The 23,069-nt window shown below is 34.4% G+C and overlaps 1 protein-coding gene across 3 annotated transcripts in view; it reads right to left on the reverse strand.

The window, feature by feature from the left end:
* Positions 1-11,974, reverse strand: part of LOC108371175 (uncharacterized) — a 36,011-nt gene extending 24,037 nt beyond the window's left edge. For 2 of the 3 annotated variants that reach the window (XM_017626684.1, XM_017626686.1), the window contains exons 1-2: positions 11,897-11,974; positions 2,187-2,715 (exon numbers count right to left, since the gene is read on the reverse strand). In XM_017626684.1, the coding sequence (XP_017482173.1) occupies positions 2,187-2,359 (173 nt within the window). In that variant the 5' untranslated portion in view covers positions 2,360-2,715; positions 11,897-11,974. Of the gene's footprint in view, positions 1-2,186; positions 2,716-5,166; positions 5,303-11,896 lie in introns of those variants that run through there. The other variant, XM_017626685.1, reaches the window with a different exon arrangement.
* Positions 11,975-23,069: the final 11,095 nt, after the last annotated feature.

Raw genomic sequence — 23,069 nt, forward strand, 5'->3', positions numbered from 1 at the left:
CTTTCGTTATCCAATGTATTTTCCCTTCGTTATGAATTCGAAATCCAGCCCATTATCGAATTGTAATTTTAAATTTCTCTTCGAGAACTGGATTTCACGTTCCCTCTTTTTACTATGTTTTTCATTTTTTATTTTTTTTTTGTCGAACACATATCGAATGTATTTCCACTATTCTATGAACGTTGCAAAACTAAGGATGGTTATGAGTTAGTTCTCAGTTCGGTATGAATATTGGATATCGAAGGTCATTTTCGAACGTTCGCCACAATTTTTATTGGGTTATTGGGATTCCGAATATAGCCTAAAATGGCAATTCTAGCTAAGATAGTTGCAAATCTTTTATAACACAATTGAAAGACAGACGGCAAGATAGTTTGAAAGATTTTGTTGATTCTGCCACGAAAGTATTACAAAAAACCCCCTTACCAACTTTCATGGTGACAGAAAGCTCTTAAGCATTTTCCAAATTAACAGATACGTATGTATATAATTTTGCTCACGCTGCTCCAACAGTCGCAATGGCGGAGTGAACAAAGCGCTGCCGTGTCACTCGGGAGATCCTCGAGCCGGGCAGAGGATTTTTTTTTCGTTTATTTGATTTTTTTTTTGCAATTCAACTTTATTTATTTATATATTTTATTTTTTTAAAAGATAAATTATTATTTGTTTAATTTTTAGAATTTTATTTCATTGTTTTCTTTTTTAATTTATTTTCTTTTGTGGATTTGTTTAAAAAATTAATATTTTTTATTTTATTTGGCACTTTATTAATTAATCATTCTTTTAATTTAGTTTTTTCTTGTTGTCATTTAATTTTCTTTCGACTTTTAAAAATGTTTTTTTTTTATGTAAGTTAATTTTTAGAAAATATGTCTTGTATTTTTAATACTTTTTGTTCATTTTATGTTTTATTTTAATTGTATTTTAGTTTTTTGTTTTTATTTATATAAAAAAAAATGTATTTTTAATTTCATAAGATTTTTGGAAACCTATTTTTTCTAATGTTATTTAATTTAATATTACTTTAGTTATTCGTTTTTTTATTGTAAATTTACTTAATTTTTTAGGAACATATTTTATCAATTTTTTTTGTTGTTTTAATTTAATTTTCTTTTAACTTACATTTAATTTTTAAAAATTGATTTCATTATTTTTTTTTAATAAAATCGTTTTTCTTTTTTGATTTAATTTTCACATTTTATTCTTTTAAAAGAAAACTTTTTTTTTAATTTACTTAAATTTTATTTAGAAACTTGTTTATATATTTTATATATTAATTTTGTATTTTTTTTCTTACTTCTATTTAATTTTTTTTTAATTTGGTTTTATTGTTTTAAAAAGAAAAATATTTTTTTTTTTTATTTGATTTACCCCCTAATTCTGTGCACTTGACAAATAATCAATCTTGACTATTTGTCAATAAATTTGCGCCCAAAACTATGCCGAAAAGATTTGGCTGTATTTGCTAAATTTGTTGTGCATGTTTAAAGCGCCTAAAATTTAATTTTTGCAGCATAGTTTAGGCGCAAATTTATTGACAAATAGTCAAGCTTGACAATTTGTCCAGTGCACAGAATTGGGGGGTTAGTTAATTATAAAGCTTAAAGCTAAAACACAAAGTGGTAAGTCCCGAATCTTTCAAGTAGCTTTCAAGCAGTCTTTCGAGAGACAGAAAAGAGTTTTCAAGATTCTAGTCGCCAGAGTTGACATTATCGTATGAAAAACCCTCGTATTTCGAAAGACTGCGTGGAGTTGAAAGATAGTTGCTAGGCTTGCCCTTTAAATATACCCTAGAAATATTAACGATTTACAGGGATGCTTTGAACATCATCATATTGTTGCCCATCTCTTTTTCTGACCACCTTACTGATTAACATTTTGTCGGATTATAAGGAATCTACTCTGTTTTTATTACGATTGAACTTTCGTATTTTTTTAAGAATGCTTTATAAGCTATTAAGGATTTGAACAAAGCTAATTTGCGATTTTACTAGTAAGTAACTATAAGTAAATAGAACATTATAATCTGCGAAAACGAATGAAATTTCAATTGTTTAAAATTCCTAAGAAATTTTTTCTTTTACTAAGTATTATATTGTTTAAATTTTTAACTCATTTTTTTTAATTTACCAATTTACCTTCGGCATAATCCATTTAAAAATAAATTAATTAAAAATGATATTAACCTTTGCAATGGTTGCGGCATCACGTTCTTTAATTCCATTTCCTTATTGGCTGCATTATTCTTCTCGGCGCTATCATTGCTGCCGGTTGTGTGCGAGCGCGACACCGGAAGTGTGGCCATATTATCGCCGCTCTCGACATCAACAGTAGCGACTTTAACTTCGCCGCCACCCATTTCTAACAAATTGCACTAACACACACAACAACAAGTGTTCAGTTTTGTAAATTTTTAACCTTTTTTATTTTTGCTTTGTTTTTTTTTCAGCTTGAACTAATTTTTAACTATGTTTAAAAACAATTATTTGGTTGTTGATTTGAGCACATTAATTTGACACTGATTTACATTTTAATATACTTTTTTTTGTTATAAAATATTTATTAGCAATTTTTAATTGCTTTCAAATTTAGTACACCATTTTTTAGGTGATAGATTGATTGACAAATATTCTTCTTTTAGTTTTACTAATTTTTTTTTCTAATTGTTTTCACAATTGGACGCTAGCGTATTTCGTTGTCACTGTCACATTAAAACTGCGAGAGGAAATGGTAGAAGAAATTCAAAATTTCGATTCTATGAACAAAAAGCAGCAAAGGTTGCTAAAACTGCGCTTCAAACACAGGCGTGCGCTCCTCGTTATTTTGCCGGAACTCATTTGAGTATAAATGTAGGGAGCTACTGCCATACTTTTTTTTTTTTTTTGTTAATAGGAGCATTGATTCTCTCACGGGACTCTATACGCAAGAAGCTAATACTCATAGGTGCTTATGTATGTATGTGTGACGCTGCGCATGTGTGCGAGTGGGTCGCCTATTTCTTTTTCTATAGCGTTGAAGTTTTCCCCTTTGGTTTCCCCTATTTAAACACTCTACTTTACTCTTGTGTGTAGTACCTCCTCCCCCAGCGGATTCATATTCTTATGTGTATTTTTTACTACTCGTACCTTGCCTTACTAGTTTTTTTCGCACCTCTGTGCTAAGTATGTGTTTTTTCTTTCACTGATTGAAAACATCCTTTCATGCGCTGCTCTAGCTTTTACGCCTCACTTTCAAGCGAAACTGTGCCAGACTTTTATGATATTTGCATAATTTTGTGCTTGTATATACGCTGGGGTGTTGCTTCGTTTCCACCATGCCATACATATGTATACACACATACATATGTATGTAGTAACTACGTTGACTCCTTCGACGCTCAGCTGCCTTGTTGGAGCTTTCAAGCATTGTATGTAATGTTTTTTTTTTTTTGTATACTGTCGTTTTTCAACTTGCGTATCCTATAATTTATATTCAAATTGTATACGCATTTCATTTGCATAGTAAATGGGTAAATCGCTAAACAAAATTTGGGTGTAAAGAATAGTGGGTACAGAGCAGATTTAGAAGAGAACAAATACGAAATTTGAATGGTTTTCATTACAGAGCAAAACAAAAAAAATATATGTATGTAGCTGAAAAAATCTTGGATTCGTGTATTTTTATACACACTAGATCGGAAAGGTACGGCCTCAGAATTAATTCTGAGCTAACTGCTACCTACACCTTAACTGCGTCACGGAAGTCCGCTGTCAAGAAAAATTTTCTAGGATTTTTCACGCCAGAGCTGAACGAAAACTTTCAAATTAAGCAAAATATACGGATACCAAAAGAAACTTAAGAAAAGAATTACTACCTGATTATAATGCACGGGGCGAATCGTAACAAATCGCGGCGGATTCGTAAGGGTCTATTGATTTTAGATGCTTCCGTTTTACGTTTCGTTCAAGTGCATTGTAAACTGTAGGTTCCTTATGTCCAATAATTGAGTCATTTTCGGTTTTTCCATGTTAGCGATTTGAAATTCTTTGGACAGAACAAGTAATTTAGCAAAAAACAAAACTGACTTCAATTCTCTTATAAAACTTTATGAGTATCGTTAATTTGTTCATGACGCAATGATCGGAACTAAACCAAATTAGTAAGGGACCACCTAATAATAATAAAAATCAATTCACGTGGACCAAAGTTGTGCGGTAATATACATAAAAAAAAAAATTAAAATATTCCGACGAATTGATAACCTCCTCCTTTCTTTGAATTCGGTTAAAAAGTACTCATATTTTGTAAACAAATTTAGAAAATAAATATCTACGCTAATTCGAAATGAATATTCTCTAGCTGAATGTGCAGAGGCGCTTGATATTATTCGTTAAAAGCCGTTTACATTGTCCCACTGTAATAGGCGATTAGTTGAAAGAAAGTGGGCTGCCGAAAGCGATTATTTGAAAAGCTGTTTACACCATTCAACTGACGCATTCGCAGCGTAAAGCATTAAATTTTTTTTGGCCTTTACTATTAGGAAAAAACTTCTGTGAAGTGCAGAACAAAAGCATATTCAATGGGAAAAAATAAAAAAAATTGTTTAAAGGAAATTAAGACCGCTTGGCGGCAAATCATTTGTATTTTAATTTGAAACAAAGCCGTTATGATTTATTTTCTCTCAGTGCATGTACTTTAAAAAATTATTAAAAAAATTTTATTTAATATTTTACACAAATAATTCTACTACATATAAAGTACCTATCACGTCAAGTTTAGGCAATTTATCTTATACTTCCCTCTTTGCCTTTTTGACTACTCTGGTACAATGAAGTAGTAAAATCTTTAAATTTTGATGAAATAGCAACTAATTAAAAATATCGAAATTCCCTTGCGAAAACAAAAGCAAATTTGTTTGGCCACTGCTCAAACCAACGAACGGCTGTATTGCCAAAGAGTAAGACGAAGAGAGAAATTTAACCTCAGTCAGGGCATATGCACAAATACACATACCTGAGGGTGAAAAGGTGCCAAGTCCATTTTTTGAAATCATACAGAAGGGCCGAAAAATCGAAATAGTTTCATATTACCTGCCATTCTGCATCAAAAACGAAATTTAAAAAAAAATACAGACTTGGCACCTTTTCACCATTATGTAGCGATATTATTGTGCATATGTAATTATACTTGCGTCGAATAATTTGCTTAAGTTGTAATAAATACTCGTAGCTCACGAAATTCCACATTTACTACTGACATTTGTACACAAAAGCAGTTACTTCCTGTTACAGTGAATAATTTAACAAACAACAACATACATGTGTATGTATGTATGAACACAAATTTTCGTCTTAATATTTATGTATGTACTATACATAGAATATCGTCCTGGTATGCAAAAGCAAACAACAAAGATTTTTTGGGTGTGGTTGGTTGGCTATTTATTTCTAAGCTTTTTTGTCAACAATCATTGGGTTTTATTCGGCATTCACTCTTTGCTAGACTTTAGTATTTTTATAGGAAAACAAAAGGGTCCCGGAATTTGTTTCATTTGAAACATATTAGTATACAAATTTAAAAATAAAGTGGTGCGGCATAATAACAGATTACTTCTTCTTCTTCTTGCCCATGTGCATTAATTTCATCGTATCCGATGTAATAATAGCAATGTGAGCTAATGTTCCAAATGTGTGTTGTAAAAGACTTTCACTTCTAAATACACTATGCGACAGTCAAAATCGGGATGGGATGAAACCAACGGGAAATGTTATATCGGTCAAAAACAAGTTATACGTGTCCCGGCGTTTCGCTGGGTCACGTCTAGGAATCGAGATATATATATAACCATTAGCGCACACAAGGGGTGGGTTTTGGGGTTCAAACCCCCCTAAAGCTAATAACCTCAAATACAATATGTATCTTAAAGCTAAGAATCCAGCTCTCAAGGAAATTATAAGAAATATTTATTATAATTTCTGTTGCTTGAAAAAGAGCGAAAATATACGAGCTTTTTTTTTCTTGAGAGCTGCAAATTGATTTAAGAAATTTTGGTAGAAGAATATTTCTTTTCCATTTCTCGTCCGTCGTTTTGTATGAATTTTTCGTTTTTCTTGAGAGTTGAGTTAATTTTTTCGGTATTTGAAATATTAAAAAAATTTAGCAATTGTGAAAAATCACCATCTCTATCGAAAACCAGAAATCAAAAAATTAACATAGAAGTGCAAAAATTCATGGAATCAATAAATTTATTTTTACTGACTCTTTTTTAAAATTTTTGATTAGGTACTTTTGAAAGTTGAGCGCATCTTGAGTTTATAGAACTTTTTATTAAACAAGTAGTTTTTAAGGAAAGAACACAACCGACTTCAATTCTCATATTCAAATTTAGGGGTACCGTTAATTTCTTCATGATCCAATCATCGGATCTCTAAAACAAATTACGGGACGAACCTTGAGGTACTATCTTTCTAATAAAAAAAGGATTATAGAAAACGGTTCACGTGGTCCAAAGTTATGTATTCCGGCGAGATGATAACCTCCCTTTTTTTGAAGTCGGTTAAAAGCGTTTGAGTTCTGTTTATCCGTAAATAAAGTGCAGTTTATGAATTTTGAAACGTTTATTTATTTATTACATACTGTACATAAAACTTGCCAATATATATTTTAAAGAGGGTATTATCTGAAGCAAATTTTCAGTATTTTCCGGTGATATATATTCAGAAATATAAATCCCCCCCCTAAAATATATTCCTGGGTGCGCCCCTGTATATAACTATCATATAGGGGAAATTGTCACCTTTGGTGGTCTTTTTTTGACATAACTCGAGAACCACTAGTCCGATTTTGCTCAAACAAATTTAAAAAAATTAAAAATTACAATTCCTTTAATCTGTTCATATAACATTTTTCTATATAATCAACAGTTTTGCCGGTAAAAATAAATGTATGAAGAAAAAAAATATTTTTTGCCTAAAATATTAAATTTTTTTAAAACTGTTGAGTATATAGAAAAACATTATATGAACAGATTAAAGGAATTGTAATTTTTAATTTTTTTAAATTTGTTTGAGCAAAATCGGACTAGTGGTTCTCGAGTTATGTCAAAAAAAGACCACCAAAGGTGACAATTTCCCCTATATGATAGTTATATATATATCTCGATTCCTAGACGTGACCCAGCGAAACTCCGAAACACGTATAACTTCTTTTTTACCGATATAACTTTCCCCGGTAGTTTGAACCCTTCCCGATCACTGACCCCTACCATTTGTCTCACAGTGATACATACATAAGCTAAGTTACTTACTCAAGTACCTTATGTGATAATTTACATAAAGATAAGCCACTTAAGCAAATGTAACGAGTGTCAAAAATAGTCAGTGCTCAGTGGACAAGATATCGCTAAATTCTTTTGTAAAAAATAAATTTTTAACAGCAATTTGTGGCAATTTTTTCGTTCAAGAAACTTGGAATTGGAACTTACTCTGGCCCTCATGGGCCTCATGGACCTATTCTGGTATGTTTTAACGATATCGTTGTTGCTTTTGTTTTAAGTACATATGTACATATGTATATTGAAGAGATTGTGAAAACATTGTTAGTTTGCCCCATATATATATATACATTTCTTTAAAAAAAAATTGAAAAGTTTTCTGAGATAGGGCGTTTTTGAACTGGCTGCCGAGAAAGGTCGATTTTCCACTCAGGTATCGAAAAATAAAACGAAAAATAGTCCAAATAATTTTTATTTTTCCAATTTACATGATCACAACAAAAAAAAAATAGCGTGATTTTTTTCGCATTGGTGCACCTAATTCAGGGGTATGGCATTTGCTTCCTGGTTATTATTTTAAGTATGCAATAATTTTTATTTTATTTTTTTACGCTATTTTTTTTTATAAAAATATCTATGGTTCATTCTGCAACAGAAAACATAAAAATATAATTTCAAAACTTTGTGCAAAACTTGGGAAAATTCAACAAATTGTCATGCCACTTTTAATTTTTTAATCAGATTTTTAGAATTTTTTGAGCCTAAATTTTGGTATAAAAAAGCTAGTTTAAAGTTGCTAGAAAACCACGTTGATTTTTGACATTTTTTCGTTTAAGGTGTTTCGCATTTTTTATATACAAAATATTTTCGATTTTTTTTTTTTTAATGGAAGAAACTTACTGAACAAAATTTCCAAAACTTAACGGTATTTAAGTAATTGGCTACAACACAGCATACTCAAAAAATTCTATAAAAACTGTTCAAAAAGTTTAAAATTTGCATACAAATTTTTTGGATTTTCCTGAGTTTTGTACATAGTTTTTGTTGTAGCATCAACCACTATTATAAAACATTAGCTGAAAAAATATGAGTTTTTCTTGGTGTCTACGAAGCCTATAAAAATACCTCTAAAGAGGCGCTACTGGAGAGTATTGATTCTAAAGGCATTGACCTTGTCATAAGGAAAGCAAACAGAGGCACCTTTCAAGATGGAGCTCTTTCTCTGCTGATTTTGAAACTACTTAAAACTGGAAGGGACTACTGCAATATTTTCTATGTCGCAACTAAAGCAGCTTACTCGTTGGCTGAACTAAACTTTTCCAACTATGGTGTAAACAACTTAATTGATATTTAGGCAGTCACCAAAGCTGTTGAAGCTGTGATTACTTTGTGACAACAACCCAGATACAAGATAGATTAACGATGCTTAAACAAACAGGTCACTATATACTGATATAGAAAGGGAAAGTGGCACAGATCTACCCCTTCCTAAATTTTTTATAACGGAACTAGATATGATGATTAATTCTACTGCGAAATCCTTGTGGGAGGGCCAGTACAAAGTGAAATGTCCCCACTCAAAGGTGCACTAACTATAATAACTTCTTTCCTTTTTGGTAGTTGTTGTTTCCGACAGGGTGGGTGTATGATGTATTTTGGAACGAATTTCCGTCATCCCTGTCAAATTTGGTTTGGAGACAAACCGATTTCGGCGTTATGCCATCGTGGAACGAAAAATTACACTGAAGATGGCACAACGCCGAAACCGGTTTGTCTCCAAACCCAATTTGACAAGGGATGACGGAAATTCATTCCAAAATACATCATAATAACTTCCTTTCCATATTCCAGCGATGTTTGTCAACTGTGTAATATCAGCTTTGTCCTCGTAAGTAAAGCTTTTGACTATACTTGACCTTTCTAAGGGGACTGGCGTAAGGAAACATTCAGAGGTACTGATCAGTTTTCTGTCAATTGTGGCAGAACTAGTCTATAAGTGGTCTCTTCTAGAACTTAACATATTTGCTCATAAAGATGTGCACCTGAAGCCTATGAATACCCAAGTTCCCGCACATTCTTATAATAAGAATAATGCCGCGAACCTTTCTTCAATTATTTGATCGCACAAAGAAATTGTTTAATTCTCGCTACATAGTAGAATCTGAATGACAACATTCCCTCATTAGCACGACACAAATTCGCTTGAGAAACAGTAAAAGTTATAAAAGCGTGCGAAAGTAAAAAGCAAACAATAGTCGCCTACAAAAACAAAATGTATAAATCGCAGGCCAGCTGGCTAAGAGGCTAAGTAAACAAAACTATAAAGACTTGAGATTTCAATTAAAGTTAAAATCGCCAACAAACAAATAAAGCGAAGAAAAAAAGAGACTAAATACAATGCAGAAGCTGCCTTCGGGCGGTCAACGGGCAGGGGAGCGCTAAGAGCGTGCGCAAACAATAGCCACCAAGCCTGGCACCATAAACTGAATTAACTTATTAAGGTGGCCATTGAGTTCACGCGCACTTACAGACCAAGCAAAGCGGCAAGAGCAGGAAGATGGATGAGGAAAGGGCGCGCGCGTTAGATAAAGTTGTAATACCCGCAGCATCCATAAACAGAGGAGGGGGGGTCGAACAAAGAACAAAGAAAAAAAAGCACCACAGAGTGCATTTAGAATTAGAAATGAGCACGAACGAGGGTTTTGTGATTTCGCATCCTCACGCGCTGCACACACACAATTACTACAGCTGCTTGTTGTTGGCGCGAGTGCACGCGCAAAGTACTCGGCATTCGTTCGCCTGACAGCAACAATACCAAAGCTGCATTTTAAAACAACAACAAACACAAAATGCAACAACAACGCAAGTTACTACCTGTCCGTTTGTTAACATTTAGCGTTCAGTAAACGACGCGTATAATCAGTGATGGACAAGCTAACAACAACAAAAGTTGTAGCTACGTGCGGCAGACATCCCGGGCCGACCTAGTGACCTCCCTGTAGCAAAAGCAAATAATTTAGTTTTTTTTTTGGTTCTCGTGTGTTCTATTACTATCACACATTTGAAGCTGTAACAAGAATGCGATAATTTTGTGCATTTGGCAACTCTGCTCTACGCAGCAGCACTCGACTAACTGGGCGCGGATCAGGTGGAGTGATACTGAACTGGACATGATGGAGGTGCCTATTATGCGGGAGTGTGGGTGTGCGTATGCATGCCGAGGAAGTCATTCGGTTCTAATGAAGCTTGCTGGGATAAGCATCGAGCGAAGTATGGCTCGCAGTCAGACAGTCTCTCGCGGAGAAAGCCGCCAAATACTTGAATAAACTTCCCTGCCTGCTGTTGTAGGTTCCGCGCAGCTTTTAGTAGTAGGTTCGTTTCGCAAGCTCAAGCGTTCTCACAACATGAGATTCGTCGATTTCCGAACTTGCAACCTCGTTATGCTGCGCCTTCGATGTATTTGTGCTAACAGAATACATACACAGGGTACATATGTATGTACTCGAGGAGCCTCGCATAATTGTAATGCTCGTAAAAACAAAAGTGAGCCACTCGTAATGAACAAACGAGTGTACAATATGAACGCCTAAAGCTCAGCTATGTTAAACGCCTAAAAATATGTAACCTAACACAGCTTAAAAAGCTGATTAAAATATATTGCTGCTGCTGAACGAAACTTAATAGTGCCACTTGGCATTCGAGAGAGGGGGGGAGGGCGGTTGTTTAATAAGGCTTAGTAGTCGAATGTATTGCAAGTTCGTGTGTATGATTGAGAGCAATTTGTTTGGATTTTTTGTTTGTTTTTTTTTTTGTTTTATTTTTTTTTTGTCTTCTGCTTTCGTATTCATGCTCGCTGGCGAGTTGCTCGTCTCCAAAGATGATAGCATCTTTAACAGTTAGTTGATGCTTCACAGGAGAGAATTTTTTATGAGTAGATACATATTGTAAATGTAGGTGTGTGCGTGTGTGTGTATGCCTCAATGTGTGAAAAGTATTTGTTTTTGAGCTTGTATGTATGTATGCAGGTCTCAAGTGAGTTTTCCCATATAATTAGCAGAACTGAAGTAGAAATGTACTTATATGTATGTATATTCTATGCAGCAGGAATAGTTGAATGAGATTTTCGCTGTAAGTGCTGTTTTTATGTGTGTAATTTTTAACTACGAAATATATGCCATTAGATATATAAAATTTTTATTGAAGAAAAAAAAGATTTTTTCGCACTATTGCACACAAAAATTTTTATCGCATTTGAAGCGCAGCTCTTTGCAAGTATTTTTTTTTTTTGAATGTTTGCAGTTTTTGCCCAAAAAATATAAGTTTTATGTAAAAAGACGCTTTCTTAATTTTGCTCGCATGTAATTTCTGTTTTACACGCCTTTTTTCTTTAACTTCAAATGTAGTTCTATAATTTTTTCATTTTCTATTTGCGCACAATACTTTTCTTCTTCTCAGCTATCTTGTATTAAATACACAATTATTCTTTAAAACTTCAAAAATATTTAACTAAGCAATCAGTTTAGAGTAAATTTCATTTAATTTTGCTAGCAGAATTTACATTTTTCACACAATAAATACACACGAATTGACTTTGCACTTTTCAAAGGAAAATTTTCAATTTTTTCCCCTTTGCTCTTCACCTACTTTCACAATCCGTAAATGGCAATCACATTCGTCTGCGACGTTATCCTATCCAACTACAACTGAATGCGAGCATAGCTGTTGGTTGATATCAGCTCGGCTGCTGCCATAGATGGTGTTGACTTCGTCTCGTTGCTAATATGTACCACATAGTTATGTATGTATGTAACTAAGACGGATGTGTGTGTCGTGTGAGCCACTACCTAAAACTCAGCATCATTTTGAGTTCGGGATCTCAGCATACAACTCCGCATTATTAGACACAAAACGCTCTTGCTTCCACAAACTCGAAATGTACGCTAAAGAGCATCTCTCGTGTCATCAATGCACTTGCATGCTGGTGTGTGTGTGGGTGCGCCTTGTGTGTCGCGCTGGTCCAGCTAGGCAGGATACCTTTACGTTCTACGCTGCTGTTTGGCACGCTTCGGCGCAGTGTATATCAATTTTAATCTACTCAAAGAGTGTGGCAATTCGTTCTACAAATTTTCCTTCTAACACATTTTCCACACTTGCAAGTGTATGCGTGAGAGTTTTCCACACTTGGAAAATGTGCGAGTGAGTTGGTTGCTAATGCTCCTCTCTACACATAAGGTTGTCCCTTTTCGTGTTCATTGTGCTTTCGCGGCGGGGAAATTTTATTGTTTTTGTTTTGTTCATTGTTGATTTGTGTCTTCCTTCTTCATGCCGTTTGTTTTGTTCCTTTTTTGCTTCTTGTTGCGTTGCTTTTGTTATTGTTGGTTTTATGTTGCGCTGGAAAGTAGGACATTATACTACACCGTATAGATGTAGTACATATATTTGTAGGTATTCTTGTCATGAGTATGTATTTATAATGTTTTGAGTTTTAACGCCTTGCTTTTGTTGTAATTTGCGTTGCATCGGAAGTGCATTTCCAATAGCACAATCTTACATGAATTCTTTGGTATAACAAGAAGTTTTTTCTTCTATTTTTTTCATACCTTTCCTACCGCCTTGATATTTTTCAATATAAGTATGTAACTGGCCCAGTGTTCTTGAAATTATATGATAAGCAACACAGAAGATTTCTTAGCATTAATTTTATACCAAATTTTAAGCGAGCTGCCACCAATTACTCACAACTCGTTGAGATACATATAGCTACGTTCCGAAGTGTTCATGCAAAATAAAATAAATATTTGACTATTTTTCTTCTTTGAAATCTTTGAAAAGTTGGCCCTGAACCAGACATCGACTTTCCAAGCCTGCGAAAATTTTTCGTTGTGGCACCTAGGGCCAGCAGAGGCGCGTGAGGACTCACCATTGCTATTCAAACTTTGTAATTTTTGAAATCAAGCTGAGTTACTTGTCGAGGGAAACCGAATAGAATCCAGGAAGCTCCAGAATAGACAGCAGGTCACCCAAATGCCTATGTAGTCATATGTTGCCCCACGGATTGTATCCCTCAATACACCTTAATAGCGCTCGTAATTTCATCCTTGTGTGTTTCAAAAAGAAAAACCACTACTTCCGAGTAATGAGCTTTCCGGAACTCTCAGTGGTTTTCTATTTGAACCGCGCGACAAAAACAAAAAAATTTCAAAACACACAAAAGAATCCACATACTCGCAAAACTATGGGCCAAATGTTTTCAAAGGACTTTGAAATTTTAAAGATATGCTTAACTCAAAACATTATTTAAAACAATCAGTGCAATGTAGAATAACAGTATGAGTACCAAATGAGAGATACAATTCTGTAGAATTTAAAAATAATACATGTTTTTTGTTTACAAACACGAATATGTATTGAAATGAGCTTTTAATAAATTTTATCTTTTTAAGTTAATAAAGTTTGCAGGACGAAATTCGATGATGGTTCGTATATTAGCCTTAAAAAATATTTAAAAAAAAACAAAAAAAATATTAAAATTTTCAAGGATATTTAGGACGAAATTTGCACAGGACATTTTCCATACCCTTTCGTCGTTATGCGCCAAAAAAATTATTCTGTTATAATTCTACAGTTTTTTTTTCTTTAATATGAAACCCTTATTGTTATCATACATTGCACTGCATTTTTTAAATAATTTTTTGAAATAATCATATTTTTTAAATTTCAAAGTCCTTAAAAAAAATCCTGACGTCAGAGAGAAAAACTAAGTAGTTACTATGATTTATCCATAGTTTGGCGAATATATTCAGTTTGGTTTGTGTGGAAAATTTGCTGTCGTGCGGTGTGATCACCACCCTTCTGTAGCACAGAGAGTTGAAAAAATTCGCTGAGTTCAGGTCATCTAAACAATATAAAACATACTTTATAATGAATTAATTACAGCTCCTGACCAGGACAGGACAGTGGCAGAGTTAGTATTCGATACTCTCCACTTTCCCCTCGTCTCAGCAGCTGCGACAAAAATCGTTGGTTGGATATCCCAATGTCTTTGCATGAGTGCCCAAAGGTAGTGTTCGGTTATTAGCACAAATATTAATATTTGGGAAGAGTGGACAAGCCGAGTGGGCGCTTTGGATCGCTTTACGTCAACTTTTGGACAAATTTGTCTCAGTTTCTGACAAGTGAGGTCCATGACCCAGCTGGTATTTACCTTCTCGATGAGTTCGGTTTTTAATCTGTGTTTGCGGAAGCTTAGAGGTATACCCACGTCTTGAGCAGAATTGACTACGGCTATTTCTGTTTTAGCCGGAATCCTTAAATTAATTGGGAAAATGTCACGTAGAGTAATTTATACCTAAGTAGTTCTTCTGAACCTGCCATTCTAGTGAAAAAACATGAAGCTAAGGCTTTGTTGGCTTTACGTATAAACTTTACTTCTGATACAAGAACTTTAGAATTTATTTCTCCACGTCTTCATTATGACAGCTTCGGCTGAGAGGACTTACTCTTACACTGGAGCACCATAATAATAGTTTATCGTCGTGTGGTAGCCATTTAGAATACGTTTCTTGAATGGCAAAGGCCTCAAAGACTTCTCGATCTCATAGCCATTTTGCTTGGTCCATTGGTCATATTCAATTTGCAGGTAATACCAGCGAAGCCAAGAGAATTCAATCCCTGCTCCGCCTTTGTTTTATCTAAATATGCTGCCCTCTAAAACAACGTTGCACTGTTTAACCAGTATTCTTTTTGTTTCTCCCGTTAGTCTGCAGCTCAAGCGAAGAATAACTCTTGCCAACAGGTGATACTTTGGGCTCGTTATTCAATTGAAGAGCAGAGCCCTCGCTCGACGAGCGAAATTCACGCTTTACAAGTCTCTCATCATGCATGTTCTTCTAAATCTTCTTCTCTTATCATGCCTGTTCTTCTATATAACGATGTCGAACAAATATGAGAAACATATGGGTGCTTTCGAGAGAACTATTCTACGCAAGATCTACAGCCCTGTTCCCGTGGACGATGGGTATGTTGTACGCATGGATGTCGACGCTCCGGTGAAAAGATCCTTCGACTCCGCACCCATGGGTGCACAACAAAAGCAAAGCACAATGGAATAGCGAAATGCAGAAGAACCTGTCTACATTCAGGATGAGTAGAGGGACAGACAATTTGAGAAGCTTCTTGGTCTCCGACAAGCGGTTTTAGGGCCAAATAGGAAGAAGCAGAAAATCTACACACCGTGAAAGAAAGCTGGCAATGCTCGAAGGTAAAAAAATCCTTTCGAATACGATCTTCTTATTCCTTCCGTCGCCTTGTAAATCCGAACTCTTAAAGAATCCTGCCTCAAGGCCAAACAGCTTGAACGCTCTTGGGTACTTGATAAACCTCACGAATTTTATAAACCCAACTTTTACTACACCCATTTTTATAATTTAAACTAACAGAATATAACTACTCTTCCTTAAAGAAATACATATATGCATGGTATATAAATACGTGTATACAAGTGTGTGTATGCTTCTTGCGACACGGAAAAGGAAGTCAGTCGCATTAACTCACAACAATTGCTCATATGCTCCTGAGAATTGTGGTTATAAAGCAGCATTTTATATGCTACATATGATTATGTCTTACTAGCCTCTTACATACAACCCTGCATTAAAATAATGGTATTTTTGTAAACTGTGCCTTATTTCCCTGCGGAATTTGCGAGAGCTTACGTGAGAGCTGTACGTGAAATATGCGGCGAATTCGCTCTTCAACACATCCGAGCTAACGCTTACATACATACACAGAATGGTTGATTTCGAAGTGTCCCAGTGGGAAACTCAAAAATTATTGGGTTATTAAATTTCAGTTTGAAATCGCTTACATAAGTATGTGTTAATGCAACAGTGTTAGGGTTCGATTCAAAGCAGGAAAAGCATTTTCAACAACAATAATTCGGTAACAAATTTTTGCCCAAAAAAAAAGATTGTATCCAACTTGCTATACATACATATCTACGAAATTAAATCACTTTTTTATCTTCAACATGCTTTTCGGCTTTTATATCCCTAAAGCTGGCAAAGTCTAGAAAGCATATTGAAGGATCTTAAGATGAACAGCCTCATCCTCTGTGCTCAGATCCCTAAAGAGTATCATCAGTGTCTACCTTCCGCTTACGTTTGATGGTACACTGCTTCATGGCCTGGTCAAGTTTAGCGAAAAGTCTCAGCTCCAAAGGATTATTGTCTTTTGGCCTTTCTAGATATTGAAGGAACATACGATAACACAGTTCCAGAGTCCAGAGTAAATTACAGTGTAGTTTTTAAGACAATAGGCCCACCCTAATGTGTTCTCACCACTACTGTGGAACTTCAAGAAGAACTCTCAGGGACAGAGCGCGCTTTGTGACGTATCAAGATGATACGCGCCTTTTGGTTTCTGTGTAATTTCGGAAGAAATTGGCTTAGTATAGCTTAAAACTCGTGCAATCGACGCTTACAATGTGCTTTTTGACGCTTACAGGGTGCTTCAAAGAATATGAAATATGGATACAAAATACGACCAGTCCGATATCTAGGCGAACGTGGACTAGGTGGGGTCGAGAAATATCTCGAAGTTTGAATATTAAGAATATTTCTAACACCATTGAAGTGCTAGCGGGCCGATATTAGAGATAAGCAATTTCAATCAAAAGCCTGAAAGGTCTGAATTTCCTAATTTGTCAGCTGAATAGTTAAAAGGAGCAGGTTTTGCAGCAACAAAACTATAACCTCTTATTGAGTGCATCAAGATACCTTCAAAAAGAGCAACATGATATTTAGGAATTAAATCAAGTCTTTATTTTATACGTTTTTAATAGTCTAAACACGGCCAAATACGGCCAAAATTTTTTTTTAAGAAAAAAAATTAATAAATGGTTATGCAAGAAGTATATTTTTTGCTCTCCTAAAAAAGCTATAAAAAAATACCAGGTATATATCTTAAAATTATTTACTTTTTTCTCTATTTTCTACACTTTCGATTCCAATGAGTCACCCACAGACAACGGCTTTGATCACCTTCACCAAATATCAGGGGCAAAAAGTTTATTTTTGTAAGTACGAAAAACGACTCTTTGCCTCAAAAATGACAGCGGTTCATTTGAGCAAACTATCAGGGTTTTATGTTCTTTAACGAGGGGTCTTTGTCTGCTATGCTATTATATATTTATTTATTCTAAGTTCTTTTGTGGCATTATATTTTTTCCTCGTCTAGCTCGGAAAAATATAATCAATTGGCTTCTGGTAACAAAACTCGTCCTTAGGTCACATACATAGGTAAATCTGAAAAATTAATACGAGAAGATTTTGGATTCATATCGCGGCACTGCTTCAATTTGTATGTATGAATATTCCTATAGGGTCCTGATTTCTGTTGAGTGTGGTGAATTTCGCAAAAGTAGGAAGTAGCCTACAATACCGCGCAAGAGATGATTTCCTTTTTTTTACTTTGTTGCAATAGAAATTCACATTGATTTGTTTGCTTGTGTTTAGCGTTCATAAACGCATACATACACACCAAATATACATACACATGTATATATGTATGTAAACTCTTCGCTTGCAATATGTTTTGTTTACGTCGTATTTTCTTGCGTTTTTCGAGACCACCTTCTTTTTTTTTTTGAGCCCATTTTTTGCAGTTTTTTTTCAAATTCAGTACTCAAATATTCAGGATTATGCATTATAGTATATGTATGTATATATTTGTATACATACTTTTGTGCGCCGTTTTTGCAACAGCCGTCTAAGTGGCCATTCTGTTTGCATACCGCAACTGCAGCGCAATGTCGCTATATTATGGATATTCTTTATTGTTGTTACTTTCATAAGGAGCACTCATACGTATGTATTTTGTTCTTCCTTTTACAATAACACACATAGCAACAACTACAACAGCATCATCAAGAGCAATTTCAAAAGCCAGTCAACTTTATGCGACGCAAATAAATTGACCTAAGCATCTTTAATGTGGCATGCCACGTACACGCCGCACTTGCCCGTAGTCAAAGTATAACCGTGCCACACTTTGACAATGGCAATACAACGTTGTCAGTTTTTTGTGCTCATTGTTGCTGTTGTTGTTGTTGCTCTCATCACCTTGTTGCGTTTTGCGTCGTAGTAGCGCCCGATTTCCTCTTCCCGTTTCCTCCAGCACTAGGGGTATCATCAACCTGTATTGAGTTTGACTTTTTTGTTGGTTTGTTGTTTATTTTGGTGTTGCGTTTCTGTTGATGGCTTCACTCTTACACACCTTGGTAAATGTAAATCTCCCACTTTTAAGGGTGGATATTCATTTTATTTTGCAACGCAATCGAAAATTTTACGTAGATGGACAAACAATAACAACAAAAATCAATGGCTTGAAGGCAAAAGTGGAGCGCTTATAAATACAGTAGCGCCAACATCATCATCTTCATCGGATATCTGCTGCTCTTGTTTGTAGACAAAGTTGGTGAAGTCTTGTAGAGTGAGTGTTGGAAAAATTGATTGTTTTGTCAGCAACGCAGCAACGCAGCAACGCACTCACCCTTGAGTTGTCTGTGGCTTGTTGTACTCGTAGCTAACTTGCTGACTGGATTCACCAACTACAGCAATCCCTTGGAGTGGATTTATTTTTATTACGCTGTGAGAATTTTTAGGAGCACAATCCTGCAATATGTGAAATGCATTGTGATGGGCGGCTTCTTCGACTACCCTTCTTTTAAACTGTACATGCCGAGGGCTTATTTTCCATACCCTCTATCTGCAATTTTCATAAAAACTATTTTCTATCTACATCTAGAATACATATGAATTTACCGTTAGAAGTGAATATAAATTTTTTCGATCAAATTTTACCATTGTTTTTGGATTTTTATTTTTTATTATTTTTTTTTTTTCAAATTTAAATTTCTATATCAGTAAGGATTGAATGCGGTCATAACAACTCAGTCTCTATTAATAACGTTCAAAAATTATGAAAAAAATAAAAAAATCAGAAATTAACGATCAAATTTTACTGTAAAAAAAAATACGATTATTCTTGAACCGAGAATGAAAAATCAAGAAATAACAATTTTGCAATGATTCACAAATAAAAATCTTGACTTATGAGTAATGCCAAACTAAGTCGCTTAAAATTAACATTGATTTCTTTGAAGTTTTTTGTCGAGGGTGTTGCACATTTTCTTCCATATAAAAATAAATTTTGTTGGTGCGTTATATGAAACAAAAAATGCGCAACACCCTCGACAAAAAAATATTAAAAACCAGCGGTAACTTTTATATTAAAACTGAATGGGCTACAAAACTGCATACTCAAAATCTTTCTAAGAAATCTAATTAAAAAAATCGAAATTTTGATGAACACTTTTTTTAATTTTCAGTTCAGTTTTTGCAAACTTTGTGCAAGATTTTAAATTTATTCGGTTCTGATATAGAGGGAAAAGGCTTTAAAAGTCTTATTATCAACTTTTAAATTTATAAATATTTGTATACAGAAATACTCTGTACTAAATACTTTTTAAGCTTTACTATAACTAAACGCATTTTTATTAAAGGGTGACCATGAATTTGTCTTTTTTTTATTGAAAAATATAAATGCAATACATGCTATATACTTCTAAAAAAAGTTTCAATGAAATAACTACCACACTATACTAATGTATAGGACTTCAGTAATTAACAGTTTTCTCCATTTACTTTTTACTTGAACACTCCAAATAGAAGAGAAAATTTTGTAATATTATTTTACAGTGTAATTAGAGAATTTTCGTGGGTAATCGGTGAAGCTATTTTAAAGTTGCTTATTAATAGCTTATAACCTGGACAGGGTAATTAAGATAAAATTAGTACATTCGGCTGAAGGCAACTAAAAATGTGTATCCTTAATAAAATGGGCATAAAGTAGTAAATCTAATATTTCTTACAATTTAGAAGATTCTGCTTTCAGACAAATAAAAATACTTACAAAATTCATGGGTACGAAATGAATTGCTTCAATTTGTTAGCTATTGTTTTGTTGCGTAAATACACACTTACATATGTGTGTATGCATCTTTGAATGTACATATATTTTCGCTAATTTACTGCAAGTCACGCAAAAGCAAAAACAAAACAAAACAAAAATCCTGCTATGCTAGCGCTAATCTTTAGTCGCAACCGTGCGCCGCATTGTTTTGTTATGGCTAAATGCGATGCACCCCACCCTGGCACTGCTATCAGATTTATTGCAAGAAAGGGTGTGTTTGTGGCACGCGCGCTTTTTATGTTGCAAGTAATTGCTGCACAAATACATAGATGTACGTACATAGTACCGCGTTGTGTGAATAAATACGCGCTGCATAGTCTGTACTAAAGACTTAAGGGACTGCAGCGACCCACAGCAAAAAAAAAACAAAAGAAATCGGCTGCAAGAAAGGACACAGTACGGCAAAGAACAAAGCGCATAAAAAGGGTGCTTCAGTGGCGACTTATTTTTTTTTTTTGGTCGATGCGTGAACGAATGCAGAAAGAATTGAATGTCGTAAAATACTTTAATGTTACTCTAGCAAAATACATACGTATGCAGTAGAACGGTAAAAGCAAAACAAAAGCCGCTCGCGCCTCGCTAAAAATAATAGGAGGGGAGCAGGTCTATGAAAAAAAAGAAGGTGTGCCAGTATTAAGCTATTCGCCACAATCGACCAACTCGCAATGGCAGTATGAGGAAGTAAATAAATACAATTTATCGTGCAACTTCTGGGTGCTCCGAGTGGGCGTTGCTACAGAAATTACATAATTCACAACGACACTTTTGGCAGCCGGCAGCCGCATGAAAATAAAAGAAAATTTTTATTTCCAAATTAGTTGCACGTTTTGGTAGTGAAAATTAAATATTTACATTAGATAACAGACAAAATTGCAATGAGCATTCAAGTACGTGCAATTGTGTATGTACATATATACATATGTACAGGTCGTTTCATGCGGTACGTGCCACACATCCTTTGGCAGTTGCCAGCGCCAAGTCAATAACCTGCCATTTGGCCTGATTTTTGTACTTATGTGGAAGAGTAGCTTCACATTTTTATGTAATCATCGGATTTCACTGCAATTTGAAAAAAAAAAATGGAATTTAAACGCAGACAGCGCAATAAGTATCATAACAGCCTCTTTCACTGACTTCCATTCAAATCCATGTAGAATTTCGAAACTACTCAATATCATATGAATCGCATGCGATTGGTACTTAATTATTTGGTCAATGCGTTTGCATTTAGATATATGTACATATTTCCTGACAGAAAGGAATCAGGTATTTTGAAATCCAAATTTTTCTAACTGCTTTGCTTTATGAATTTACCTAGTAGCTTTACATACCTATATGAAAACTGAAGAAATCTTTGAAAACCGTTTTCGAAATACTGTGTTTTGGTCGTCACTGAACTCACAGAATTCTTGCAAAAAGAACGCAACTCCCAACTTCACCTGCATCTCAATAACCTAGAGGCCACAACTGCCAGTGACTATTCTCTATGGAAAGCAACAAAACTGTTTTACTACACCTTCAGCAGTTGTTTGATAACGAAAAATAAAGCAAATTATTCGTAGTTATGTGCCAATTGGGGATGTTAATTTTTCAGCCTTTTCCGATCCCGGGATTTTAGGGATGTCGTTATCACGTTCCCAGCATCCCGGGACTAGTCCCGGGATTTAGATATTCATTACTTTTCAACAACTTAAATCGGAAAAAATTTCAAAAAATTATTAAAAAAATTCAATGCAATGTATGTAGAATAAAAATATGGGTAACAAATGCAATAGGAAATTGCTTTAGAATTGAAAAAAATTACATTTTTGGGATTCACAAGGATGAATTGGTAATTTTTAAGCTGACAAAGTTAGAAGAACGAAACTCGAGGATGTTATCGAGTTTATATAAGCGCTTAATAAACCTATATTGCGAAATTTCAAGGATACAATTTTAAAAGGACATTTTCAATACGTACCAGTCTTTTTTCACCAAAAACTTGAATCTGTTTAAATTCTATAGAATTTCTGCTTTAATTTGATACCCATACTTCTTCTCTAAGCACATTTCTGTGAATTTTTTAAATAATTTTTTAATTACCGACTTCAGAGTGAATAACTAAAAACGCAATTTTACTATATTTGGCCCATGGTTTCGCGAACATATTGATATTTGTGTTTAAAATTTACATTTACATTTATAAAAAAAAATTTAATTACTAAATAAAAAAAGAAATATAGCTAATACTGGTCAAGACAAGGAGTTTCTATTATTGCGATCAGTGCAAATTACAAATCCCGAAAATCCCCCGGATTATTTGCCAAGAATCCCGCGTTTTTTGGGACCTTAAAAATGCCGGGATCGCGGAATTAACATTCCTAGTGCCAATTCACCAGGTGCTCACTAGTTCAAAGTTGTAAACTTCGCAACAGGGAAACAGTCTTCATTGTTTATCAAATTAGTTTCGCATCGATATGCATTTAACATTTCCGTAGACAACAAAGGCGATGTTGGCAAATATTGACAGTACCCACCCGTATTTAAATGGCAGAAACAAAATACTTCAAAAAATCCCACAACGTACACTCGAAAGGCAAAGAAACAATTTCAAAGCAGCTATTTCTGAGTACGAGTTCGTACTTAGATATACATTTACATTTACCTGTACATACTTTAAACTACATACCAAAAATGACAAAGTATTTTTACTGTACTTTTATATGTGTACGTATCCTCGTCGGAATAAAGCGGACAGTCTCAAAAATTAGCAGGTGGAAATAAATTAAAAATTTAGGATTACTGT

This window comes from Rhagoletis zephyria, unplaced genomic scaffold (assembly GCF_001687245.7).
Source record: "Rhagoletis zephyria isolate East Lansing unplaced genomic scaffold, Rhagoletis_zephyria_1.1 Rzeph_scaffold_04748, whole genome shotgun sequence".
Taxonomy (NCBI): Eukaryota; Metazoa; Arthropoda; class Insecta; order Diptera; family Tephritidae; genus Rhagoletis; species Rhagoletis zephyria.